This window comes from Salvia miltiorrhiza, chromosome 4 (assembly GCF_028751815.1).
Source record: "Salvia miltiorrhiza cultivar Shanhuang (shh) chromosome 4, IMPLAD_Smil_shh, whole genome shotgun sequence".
Taxonomy (NCBI): Eukaryota; Viridiplantae; Streptophyta; class Magnoliopsida; order Lamiales; family Lamiaceae; genus Salvia; species Salvia miltiorrhiza.
Genome location: NC_080390.1, coordinates 33308433 through 33320984, shown reverse-complemented (window position 1 = coordinate 33320984; position 12552 = coordinate 33308433). Strand labels below are relative to the sequence as shown.

Sequence of the window (12552 nt, the reverse complement as noted above, 5' to 3'; positions counted from 1 at the left end):
AGCCAAAAAGAAAAATCTAATTGAGAGCACAAATGATGTTTATAAAATAATTTTATGATGATTTACTGACTAAGTTATACAAGCGATATTATTTTTAAATATTGTAGACATATGCTCACCATCTCGGGAAATCTTTATCGTTTATTTATAAAATTTAATTGGTTAAAACTATAGCATTTTTTGTATAAGTAAAATCAGTTAATCACGCACGAGGGGTGAAACCCAAAATAGATTATAAACAAACAATCATAAAAAAGGCATAAAGATCCTACGTATCAAAGCAAAGAGTTAGATTGCAAATCCAATCACTCAAACTATAACTAGAAAAGCTTGGAGATAGATTAAAGATCTAAAATCAAAACCGAACTTTTATTAACTCAACCAAATCATCTCTGTTGCTTGTCTCATTCTTGAAGATCCTTTCATTTATGTGATTCCAAATATTCCATACTACACAGATCCACAAAGCCTTCCACGCCTCTACAAGATTCTTCTTTCTAACAATTTTCATGTGATGCTCAAATTAGAAATTGGATTTACGTGACTCACATAATTGAATGGAAACCAACTATAGCAACTCTTCCAAACTTTATAAGCCACTTGACACGAGAAAAAGAGGTGCTCGACAGTCTCACATCCAACCAAACAAAGGGGACATATGATTGGAGTTAAAACTTTAGCATTAGAAAATCAGCATTTTTGCCCTTTTTAATTCAGACGTGCTTACGATGCCAAATAAAATAAAACAGATATATCAGAACTACGGGAGAGTTTATAACTACTTTCACCAAATTCGAAATCAACTCTCATGAACACACTTTGTTTTATTATGAAAAATAAAGAAGAATTCAATTTGCAGAATGATATGAACAAAATCGATGTTAGAAATTCCTGTAAGAATGAATACACCGTGTGGTAAAATATGATTGTAGCTATAGACAGAGTTACAATATGATTTCGTCTTGAACACTGACATTGAGAGTCTTGTGTGGAAGTACAATGCTATTGGTCACCACAACTTCATCTTCAACAGTCACAGATTCTCCTGTTTCACACAACACCATGCATGCGTAAGAGAGAGTGAGAGAGACTTCACTCAACACCATGCTGCAAGTTTTTTATTTTGATAAATTAACAGTATTAAATAAAGAAATTTAAAGGCCGCGCCACAGAGGACTCGAACCCAAGACCTTTGGCCTTGGGCATTAACCCCTTACCGCTTGGCCAACACACACTCATGCTGCAAGTTTCTTATTCCTCAAAGAGAGAGAGAGAGAGAGATTTCACATAACACCATGCTTTAAGTTTCTTAGAGACTTCACGCAACACCATTGTGAAAGTTTCTTACACCTCAACAAAAGAGAGCGAGAGAGACTTCGCACAACACCATTGTGCAAGATTCTTGCTGCTTATGAGAGAGAAAGAGAACAACTTAAGATTCATAGAGAGAAGTCATTGCATAAACTACCTAGAATTGTAACCCCAAGTTTCGCGCTGTAATCTCCCGAAGCCTGAAACACGACAACAAATCTCAGGACACATTACAAAACGAAGCAGCAAAATTGATCTGCAGATCTTTCTAATTTATTGGAGGGAACAATTAGTAGGATTTGCATAATATCCAGATGGAGTTTGATGAAGAAACAAGAAGAAGTTGTTTCGATTATGAGTTACCTGGACCCTAGACCACCTTCCGATGGAGGACTTCCATCCAACAATTGCATGAATGACGACAGCATTTTCCTAATAAGTATAACACTAAGATGAGTCTTATGAATCAATGGCATCATTAGAATTTATCAATATAGACTGTTTGTATTAACTAGTGAATTAGCTGACGAGCACCTGGATATCAACATCATCAAGGATAATGCAGCTGACAAGCCTCGCCCCAGCTCCTATCCGAGCATTGGCTGAGATTGAAACATTCGGACCAATCTGTACCACCAGAGCATAAGTAAATTATTTTGTAGAGAAAAGAGTACTGCACAGAAATAAACTGTTAGCTTTGGTTACTTTAGCAGTTGGATGAGCTTTTGCAGAAGGATGAATAAATACATCACCAGAGACAGTAGCATTCTTCGAACCATCTCCACTTGCTAAAAGATAGGGCGAAGTTAACCTAAACTGTGCAAGATAGAGCCCAGAACATCTCAGTGACATTCTACACAAAAAAGCACTGTCAGATAAACAAATGACATAAGAGCTCAGGCGAGGAAGAAGCACGTACAGCCCTTACCCGGGAGTTTTAATTTGTTCCCAAAAATCAAGGGTTTCGTATACATAAAACTGCTTCTTCCCAGCAAGTGGAGATAGAATATCTTGATCCAATTTCACAAAATCTGTAGGAAGACTCCTGACAAAAATAACATGTATAATAGACTGAAAAACAGATAAAATGTGACAGATCTATTTCAGTTGTCTTTGTTTATGCACATAGTCTAAGAACAAGTCTTGTAAGCTGGTTGATGTAGGTTCGACAAAATTTGCTATGGGGAAATTTAGATTCATCGCTAACCATTAGGTTCTTGGTTCTCGTTGTACAAGTTCAGGCAACAAGGAGATAAATTTGTGGGGAAACTTATCAGGTTGTTCCAAACTATGACTTCTTGAAAGCGGAGCATCATCGTGTATTGATCTCAATCTTGAAAATATTTCTTGGGAAAAATTGAAATAATTTAAGAACGACGGTGACCAGTCCTTATTTTCTTAAAGACGATAACGATTCTACCTGTTTGCAGGTTGAAGTGCTTCAAAGCTGGTTACACGCCTTAGGGTAGCTGCAAAAAGAAAAGAAAAGTGGAAAATAACTAGATCTAGTTAGCAGGGGAAAATTGAAAATAAAACTTCAACATTTTGGTTCTTGTCAATATGCATCTATAGATATGAAGATTCTTCTGTTAAATATATAAGTTGAGGCGTTACATTTACAGACCTCTTTCCTTTCGTTGTGTGGATACACCTTGAATAGCTGTAAAGATGCCCGGGCTAAACACATAGACTCCACAGTTAATACGGTCACTAACCTGTGTCATGCAGAAATGATACATCACCAAAATCAATTTTAGATATCAGGAAGTAGCACCGTAGATACTAGTTCGATCTTAGAACTGTTACATACAAAGGTCTCAGGTTTCTCAGTATAATGCAACAATTCATTCGTATCAGGATCAGCCACAAGTTCGCCAAACTGGTATGCGGATTCAGGAGAAACCTGCGAAAAGAGAAAACAATATGTGAATCAGCGAACAGTCAACAAATATTTACAATGAGAGACGAAGATCAACTCAAACAAACACATAGAGATACTGACCTTGTTCACCAAGATTGTCCCAATTCCACCGTATCTTCTGTGAGCTTCTGCAAGGTAATTCACAAATCAAAACCATAGTATAATCACCGTATATCTTTTAGTCTAGATTCTCTGTTGCACTCTTGAAAAGTTACCTAGCATTTCTGGCAGTGGAAAACTGCAACAAACATCGCAATTCAGCAAAAAAATGTGTGACTGCCAGGTAAAAGTATGATGAGATGTATGTATATATACTTGAGAGAGAGAGAGAGAGAGAGAGAGAGAGAAATTTGTCATCTAAGAGGCCATTAGCATAAATTAAGGGTTTCGTATACATAATTTGTTCCCAAAGATCAGAATAGAACCGGATTTTCTTCCATGATCCTATCCCTGAAGTTATAAAGTCCACCAGCTGAACCATGAGGCTTGTCCTCTTTCAAATATCTAGTAAAAGAAAAAAAATAAAAATAAAAAGGAAATGATTTACTACAAGTTATTGGCATATAGAAAGATGAAGAAAATGTTAACATGCAGCTATTACCTCACAGGCACCCGAAGCTCATTAGAAATGGACGAAACAAACAATGCGAATTCACGCTCTTCATAAAAACCAATGAGGAAGATCTGAACCAGATTTGGGATCTAAAACAAGAATCCAAATAAAACCAGTTACTTTATCGAACAGTACCACATTACAAATTTCTCACTAACCAAATTACGAATATAATTATTGATCAAGCACTACTCAAATCATCAACTCATTTCAGATTTCCAATATCACCTCTTGCCAAAAATACACCATTTTCCAAAATTAGCAAGTCTTCGACTATCAATCTATCTTACCCGTTTACAAGCAGTAATAGGATGAAGAACCATAGCCTGTCCTGCCAGTGGAAAAAGCGGTTTCGAGATATTCAGTGACAATGGCCTAAATCTAGTTCCTGCATTTCACCAATGCATAGATTATATTTAAAAAAAAAAAAAAAACACAATATCAATACAAAAATTCAATAATATGTACAATCAATGCTTTTCCACAAAACAATATAATCAAGCAAATGGCCTAAATCTAGTTCCTGCATTCACCAAACCATAAATTGGAGTATTAAAAAACACGCACAGTACCAATACAAAAATTCAATAATATCTACAATCAATGCTTTTCCTTTTCCACCAAACAATATAATCAAGCAATAAATTTCTTATCATCTTAAAGATCCATAAATTTCCTGTAATACTAGTCTACATATAAGAATTAAACCCCAAATGCATGCAAAACATCCAACATTTTGATCCACGGGAATCAAATCCGACCAAAATCAAACATTGAGCAAAACTAGAATTCAGCATTATAAAAAAAGAGTAAAAGAAAAGTAAGAAACACCTTTAGTAGGGCCTCCCACCATGATCACGGCAACAACTCTTTCTTCCGAGCTGCCCATTGATGATACCCACAGCTGAGATCTCAAAACTCGGAAATTGATAAACAGAAATTGAAACTATTGGGAAATAAGTGTAGAACATGTGAAAGTAATATCGCAATCCAGTGCAGGAAGAGGGAAAGATGTTGAAGTGACGCGAAGCCAACTGCCAAAATGATTACAGTAGCTAGAACAACATCGTAAGTTGTAAGTTTTAAGACGGGAATATGCGATTTGATTTAAACGGATCCGAATGCAAGCTGGGGAGACGGGTGGGGTAGGGGAAAGGGAACTCAGATTAATCCCATCATTCCAACAGAATTTGGAACTACTACAACTTTTCTTTTACGCTGACATAACCAATAAAAAAAATTAATTTTTAGTATTATTTTTTTAATAAATTACATAAGTAATAATAATAAAAAAAAAAAAATTAAGACAGCGCGACAGATGACTAGAACCCAGGATCTCAAGTCTCACACATTAACCTTTTATCACTAGGTCAACACACGCGCACAAACAAAATTAATTAATTTGATTGTTTTATACATTCACCACTCTACAGGTTTTATCACTTTCTTTAATAATATGTCATGCAGACGATATAATAACATTAATATAATATACTCTCTCCGTTCTATCATTCTATGAGAGTGCATTTTTCTTTTTTGAATAATTTCTTCCACTAATAACAATGGGCCATTTCTTTCACTAATAACGCACTCACCTAATATTTATTAAAAATTGTGCCACCAACAACTATGTACACTTTTATGGGACGAAAGGAGTATTACGTTCAATAAATATATAAATATTACTTCATCCATCCACAAAAATTACAGTGTAATTTAGAGCACATGTGTTTTACTAATAAATATGATTAAGAAATGTGTATAAAATGAAAAAATTGACCTATTAAAGTTGGGTGGATAAATACTCACTAAAATAAGAGAGCGCTTTCGAAATAGCTATTTTGAAGAATGAAACACAATATTTGGTCACTAATTGAAAAAACACAAAATCTGACAATTTTTTACGTTTTAAGACTGTTTCCCTTAATTAGGGCGGACCGGATTCGAGTTTGCGCGCGGATTAGACACATATGGCGCTATTAGTGCCAAAAGTACCAATAAAAATAAAAAACTAAATAAATTGGTACTTTTGGCACTATTGCCATCCACGAATGGTACTAGTGACCATAAGATAGAGTATATGACACTAATGACACTAATAAGACCATAAGAACCATTCGTGCAACACTACATAAGAGAGAGTATATGACACTAATGGCACTAATATGACCATAAGTATCATTCGTACAACATCCTAAAAGGAGAATCAAAACCCTAAATGGAAAATTTAAACCCAAAATGATAATTTAAACCCTAAATTGATAATCTAAATCCTACAAGGAGGTGTTCAAAATGGTCATATAACTGTACTCATCTATATAAGACAAGACAATGCATCAACACAAGTATATGACACTATTGACACTAATATGGTCGCTAGTACCATTCGTGCATGGCACTATTGGCACTAATAGTGCCAAGTGTACCAATTTACTTGATTTTTTTTATTTATTTTTTTCTGTTGGTACTTTTGACATTAATAGTTTTATGTGTGCTTAACCCACACGCAAACCCGAATTCGGCCCGCCCTAATTAAGGGAAAAACAGTCCTAGAACGTAAAAAATGGCAAGATTTTGTACTTTTTCAATTAGTGGTCAAATATGTGTTTCTTTCTTCAAAATGGCCACACGAGTATATTATTTTCTACAAATAATGTGTTAAATGATTGAGTTTATCTTTTATTTTATTTTTATTTTGTAAATATTAAATATTAATGAAATTTAAAATATAAGGGATAATTTTTATATAAAAAAGAGACTAATGGACCAAAATAATAATAAAACTATTAACTTTTATGAAGGAATGGAATGGAGTATATGGTATCTTACAAAGATTGAAGGTGTGTTTGTTTCATGTCCTACGCGAAGAGATTAGAGGTACGGATGTGATTTTTTTGAAGTCTTTTTCATTCCTTCAGCGTTCCTTTATGGTGGTGGTGGATAATTCTCGTGTGCAATCACAGCCCAATGTGGATATTACTCATACTAGTGTACCTCCCGCGCTATGCGCGGTGAATGTAATTTTAAAAATATAAAAAATAGGATAAGAAAATAAATCAAATTCATAAAAAGAAAGAAGAAATATAAATTTAAAAATAGTTTGAAAGATATTTAAACGCGATACACATTTGAAGGAAAGTTAGAAAATATTTATTTTTTGAATATGGTTAAACTTTAAATGATAACAACTTCTTTATTTTTTATTAAATTTTGATATATTATATACCAAATTGAAGATATTTTTATGATCTTTAATTTAAGATGCATTTTGTATATTATTATATTCATAATAAAGTTATAAAATAAATAGAAAAGAAAATATGTGTTATGTATTTTTTTAGACGGAATATATTTTATATATTGAATGAGAACAAAAAATAGATTGAGAAGTAAGTGGAACCGATTGAAACAAATAAATTAACCACTAATTAAATATTAATTATTAAGATTTTTTACAATTAAAAAATTACCATTTAAATTGATTTTATTAACATTTATTTCTCTTTTTATATATACTAAGCGGCACTCTAGCGCTGCATCCCTTCTTGCGTGCCAGCTTAAGCTAGCGCTAACAGCTTTAATTTAGGATACACATTTGAATGGTGCAATTATAACATGTCCAAAATGGCATTCTTTTACAGCTTTACTTGTACGCCTCCCGTGCGATGCACGAAAAATATTATATATTGTAAATTTACTATTATATTAGTAAATATAAAATTTGTAAATATATTATTTTTATTAAGTAATAATGAAATGTGATTTTTTTAAAAAATATACATGCATTGTATATATACTTTTTTGAAGATTTATATTTAATATTGGCAAATTTTTCAATCACAAAGAATTAAGCGGTAGGGTCAAATGTGTGCTTGCACTGTGCACAGCCTGCCCAATTCCTCCCCCCATTTATTTCCTTTCCACTCCGATCAATCGAACAAAATATTTTTTTTTGTTATTAAAATTGTCATTTGCATAATTAAAACGTAATGTACTATCATTTATTTTTGTGCACAGTCTCATTTTTATTTATAAAAAATATCATATTTTAATATTGGTTGTGAATTCAAGTTTTAATATTCATTCAAGTTTTAGTAAATTAAAAAATTAATTTAATATTTAATTAATTAAATGAGATTATTGAATTAGTCTGCCTTAAAATAAATTATCAGTAATACTCCCTCCGTCCCGTTATTAATGGCACGTTTCTTTTCGGCACGGAGATTAAGGAGAAGGAATTAAGTAGAATAAAGAGTGTTGGTCCACATGTTTAAGTTTGTGATTAAGGGATATTTCTATTTTATCAATATAAATAAAGACTTTATTTTTTTCTTTATTAATTTAATGACTTTATTTTTTTTATTAATTTAATTTTTAATAACCATTAATTAAATTCCTCATATTTTTTTTAAACTGATCTGAAAAATTAAATAAGCAAACCATCTAAAATGGTGCCACAATAAAAGACTGAAATTCTACAAAATGAAAAACTGATCAGTGCAACCAACTGAAATGAAAAATGAAATTTTAGAAATGGCGCCACAAATTTCAGAATCTGCACTTTCATTAAAAATTTCAGAATACTTCAAATTTCCCACAATTTTTGAGTTGAGCCCTTATAAATAGGCCATACATTCAGTCTCAAAAAACACTCAAAATCTAACACCTAACGTTGAAAAAGTAGCAGCAACATGGCTAGAAGAAAAGATCTTTCTTCATTTGAAAGGGCAGCTATACTTCAATTCCTTCTTGAAGGGAGCAAAAGCGGCAAACCGGGCAGAGGAAAGCTCACTGCAGCGGTGCAAAAGTGGAAGAGTTCCCGCCGGACCATTAGTCGACTTTGGGCAGCTGCAAAAAAGCAAAAAGATCGTGGTGAGGTAATTAGTTGTTTGAGTAAAAAACCTTCAAATCCAAGAAGAAAATGTGTAGAAATTGATTTAGGATTGATTGCTAGCATAGACTTGACAAAAAGATCTACAATTAGAAGGCTAGCATGTGGGATTGGATGCAGTAAAACAACAGTTGGCAGGTGGATTCAATCCGGGCTGATCAGAGCATATACAAATGCAATCAAGCCTGATCTTATGGCTCCAAACAAGTTACTTAGGCTACGGTTTTCCTTAGAAGCTCTAGAATGGGATAGGATTGTTAGGAGTTCATCATTTAAAAGCACGCACAACACAGTCCACATTGATGAAAAGTGGTTTTACATCACAAAAACATCACAAAGGTTCTACCTCACCCCTGAAGAGACAGAACCGCATAGGACATGCAAGAGCAAAAAATTCATCCAAAAAGTCATGTTCATGTGTGCTGTGTGTCGGCCAGTGTTTGATGATGATGGCAGCTGCTTGTTTGATGGGAAGATTGGAATATTTCCATTCACAGAATTAGTACCAGCCAAAAGGAAGAGCAAAAACAGGGCTGCAGGGACAATGGAGCTCAAGCCCATACAAAGCATCACAAAAGAAGTTGTGAAAGATTGCTTTATAAACAAGGTACAAAGGCTGCCTGAATTCTTCCCTAAATGCACCAATACCATGTACCAAATTCATTTGGTTTCTTTTGTATGCTTAGTTAATGAAGTGGCAGTTTGGAATGCAATGTTTTAAAACCAGAATGCTTTCTTTTTTTAAAAAAATAGATTGTTCCTGCTGTTCTGCCCTAATTCAGATGTGAATGCAAGTCATGTTCTTTGTATGCTTAGTGTGAATGCAACAGATTAAAGTGTGAATGCAGTCTATTAAAGTATGAATGCAGATGGCAGTTTGGAATGCAGTTTATTAAAGTGTGAATGCTTTCTTTTTTTTGTAAAACAGATTGTTCCTGCTATTAAAGCAAAATGGCCAGCAAATGCTAGCAAAACCATCTACATACAACAAGATAATGCTAGGCCTCACATACAAGACTCAGACCCAGATTTCAGAGCTGTTGCTTCAGCAGATGGATTTGATATTCATTTGATAAATCAACCACCAAACTCCCCAAACACAAACATCAATGATCTGGGGTGGTTTAGGGCAATTCAGTCCCTACAAACTGAATCAGTTTGTAACAGTGTATCAGATCTTGTGAATGTTGTGATTAATTCATTCAATGAATTAAGCCCAAACACTTTGAACAAAGTGTTTTTGAGCTTACAATCTTGCATGATTGAAATTCTGAAGGTTAAAGGGAGGAATAGCTACAAAATTCCTCATATGAGGAAGGATGCACTAATTAGGCAGGATATGCTCCCATTGAATCTCCAAGTTCCAAGTGAACTTGTTAGGAAGTGCATATCTTATCTAATTGAGCATGGAGCACTATCCATAACTGACTCATTAATGCAACAGTTGGGAGTGAATGCATGATGCACAAATGAGCTTGAGGTGATGGTGCATAACCTTCAAATTCAAGGTCATGAAGGTTTGTGATGTGGAAGAAGGAAGCATTTTGGAGGTAGAAGGCAGCATTTTGTAAATTCTGGCAGCATTTTGTGATTAAAAATAGTGAATGACCAAACATTTTGTAAATGCATCTGCCATTTTCTATGTGAATGTTTACTGGAAGTTTTAGTGGTCAAGTTAACACTCAAACACACATCAAACAGCAACAACCAACACTCAAACACACATCACAACAGCCACCAACACCACAATCAGTGGTTAACCAAACATTCAAACACCAGCCAACAACATCAAACAGCAACAACCCCCAATCACATAGGCTTACAATAAGGAAACCAAACCAGTAAGCACAAGGCAACTTTAAACTCATTGAAAGTTAAAAAGATCATAGTTTTAAAAACCAACAGGGACCTAACATTTCACAAGTAATTCATCATTTCAGACCCATGCCACACCAATAAACAGTGCAAATCCCACATGCAATAGCCAACAAGGTCATTAATCCAACAAATCAATCGACCACATATCAATATCACCACAATCAGTGGTCAATCGGCCATATATCAGCAAACCAGGAAGAGCAAATTAGGGATTAGGGTAGATCTCACCAGAAAAAAGTCAGGAAGCAGGGTTTTTAACATCCGCAACTGCCCATCACCCATTTCCTAATTGCCAATTTTCCTCACACAGAAAAAAGGAATCGGGGTAAGCATCACAATTAGCAGGAGAAGATGATACAGGCAGTTCATCGGAGACCATAGGAGTAATGATAGGGCCTTTACCTTGTTGGGCTAAAGCCAAGCGACCCCGTTCTCTGATTCGATCTTCAATCACCTTGACCTCGATCCATGTCTGTAAAGAAGCCATCCATTCCCAATCATATGAATCACCGTAGTCTTTCGACATCCTTCGGTTAGATCCCTCAGATTTTGAAGGTAGACTCACAGAGAGAGAGAGACGACAGGCAGAAGACGAAGATAGAGACAGATCTGATTTTGGTTATGGTTTACATCATTGGGATTTTTCAATCGGGGACGATGGTGGAGGCCAAATCAGTGAGAGACGAATTCAGAGGGGGCGGCGGCTTACAGCCTAACAAGGCGACGAGGGGCGGCAGGCGTGAGATGGAGAATTCAGGCGAGAAGGAATTAGGGTTTCAGACTCGAGAGAAAGAGAGAGCGGCGGACATGAGAGATGAATTAAATGGAATGGAGTGAAGAAGAGACGGTTCCAATTCAGATGAGAGAGAGAGACGCGTGCCTTTTTCTAATTTTAAAGTTGTTTAATTAGGCTTTTAATTAGGGGTTTCATTAACATTAAGCACTCCCTTATTTTTTCCAAAAAAGGAAACGTGTCATCAATAACGGGACAGCCCAAAAAGGAAAACGTGCCATTAATAATGGGACGGAGGGAGTATATAGTAGTACAATTTTGTGATAGTTACATAATATGCTATTAATAATTTTTTGATATAAACTAAATAAAAACACATAATTTGGCAATTTTTAAAATTGAGCACGGTTTTTAATTTCAAGTAAAATGTCATTACTTTTTTATATCAATGTTTACAAATATGAATTATAATTTTCAATTATCACAACTTCCTTATTTTAGATTTAATTTTGACACAAAGATCAATTTATGATGTTTTATTCAAGACATAGTATTACATATTTGGTCTAATACACAATTAGTTGAAAATAGAAAATTGCATTCTATCTACAAACTAAGAAGAGATAAACAAAATAACTTAAATGTAGTCAATACGTTAGTTTTATAGTCCACGTCCAATTTATTAAATGCTTGTTAGTTAAACGGCAGTTTTTTCTTTTTCTTTTTTTAAGGAAAAAGTAGTTCACGTCCAATTTATCTTTTAGTTATTTATTTTTGTCAATTCCAAAATTACCCTTCAAATTGAATGAAATTACATTTACTTTGCTTTTTATATATATAAAGATAAAGATTTACTGAATTTTGCTTGTAATAATCCTGATGTAATGATTTCAAACTCAGATTTTTTTTTTGTGTGATTTTTTAGATATTATATTATACATTCTGATTTTCTTTCGTGATAAAATCTTCTTCCATCTAAAAACATATTACCAGCAATGAAGTCTATTAACATTTAACCCTATGAAAAAAGATACAGTTTTTAACTTTGAAGATAATTAGTTGTTCGACCAAAACCTAGTCTTGAAGTTTGCACAGATCACCAAATTTGTGACAACGCAGTCGCCTTTGACGAAATAGGTTTAAGTGCAATATTTATTTTTTATACTGATAAAATTATGAACTAAAATCTAAAGGTGCAAATTTAA

General features: G+C 34.0%; 2 protein-coding genes across 2 annotated transcripts; one reads left to right on the top strand and one right to left on the bottom strand.

The window, feature by feature from the left end:
- Positions 1–804: 804 nt before the first annotated feature.
- Positions 805–5048, bottom strand: LOC131021226 (uncharacterized). Its single transcript, XM_057950334.1, has 15 exons — positions 4677–5048; positions 4136–4233; positions 3834–3934; positions 3658–3736; positions 3448–3508; positions 3314–3360; positions 3122–3214; positions 2936–3026; positions 2732–2780; positions 2240–2356; positions 2017–2164; positions 1846–1938; positions 1675–1743; positions 1469–1511; positions 805–1045 (listed from the first exon to the last, which is right to left on the bottom strand). The coding sequence occupies exons 1-15, from the start codon at positions 4732–4734 to the stop codon at positions 945–947; spliced, it is 1248 nt and encodes a 415-aa protein (XP_057806317.1). The 5' UTR covers positions 4735–5048; the 3' UTR covers positions 805–944.
- A 3488-nt stretch (positions 5049–8536) lies between these two features.
- On the top strand, positions 8537–10198 carry LOC131023326 (uncharacterized). The gene is made up of 2 exons (XM_057952869.1): positions 8537–9343; positions 9665–10198. The coding sequence occupies exons 1-2, from the start codon at positions 8537–8539 to the stop codon at positions 10196–10198; spliced, it is 1341 nt and encodes a 446-aa protein (XP_057808852.1).
- The last annotated feature ends 2354 nt before the right edge of the window (positions 10199–12552 follow it).

What these genes read in the sequence shown, in the direction of transcription:
- LOC131021226 (XM_057950334.1), bottom strand. Translation starts at nt 4,734, where the DNA reads ATGGGCAGCTCGGAAGAAAGAGTTGTTGCCGTGATCATGGTGGGAGGC. An exon ending in AAGCTCATCCAACTGCTAAA is followed by an intron (nt 1,939 to 2,016) that starts GTAACCAAAGCT and finishes CTGGTGGTACAG; the next exon opens with ATTGGTCCGAATGTTTCAAT. An exon ending in ACTTGGGGTTACAATTCTAG is followed by an intron (nt 1,046 to 1,468) that starts GTAGTTTATGCA and finishes TGTGTGAAACAG; the next exon opens with GAGAATCTGTGACTGTTGAA.
- LOC131023326 (XM_057952869.1), top strand. Translation starts at nt 8,537, where the DNA reads ATGGCTAGAAGAAAAGATCTTTCTTCATTTGAAAGGGCAGCTATACTT. An exon ending in AAGATTGCTTTATAAACAAG is followed by an intron (nt 9,344 to 9,664) that starts GTACAAAGGCTG and finishes TTTGTAAAACAG; the next exon opens with ATTGTTCCTGCTATTAAAGC.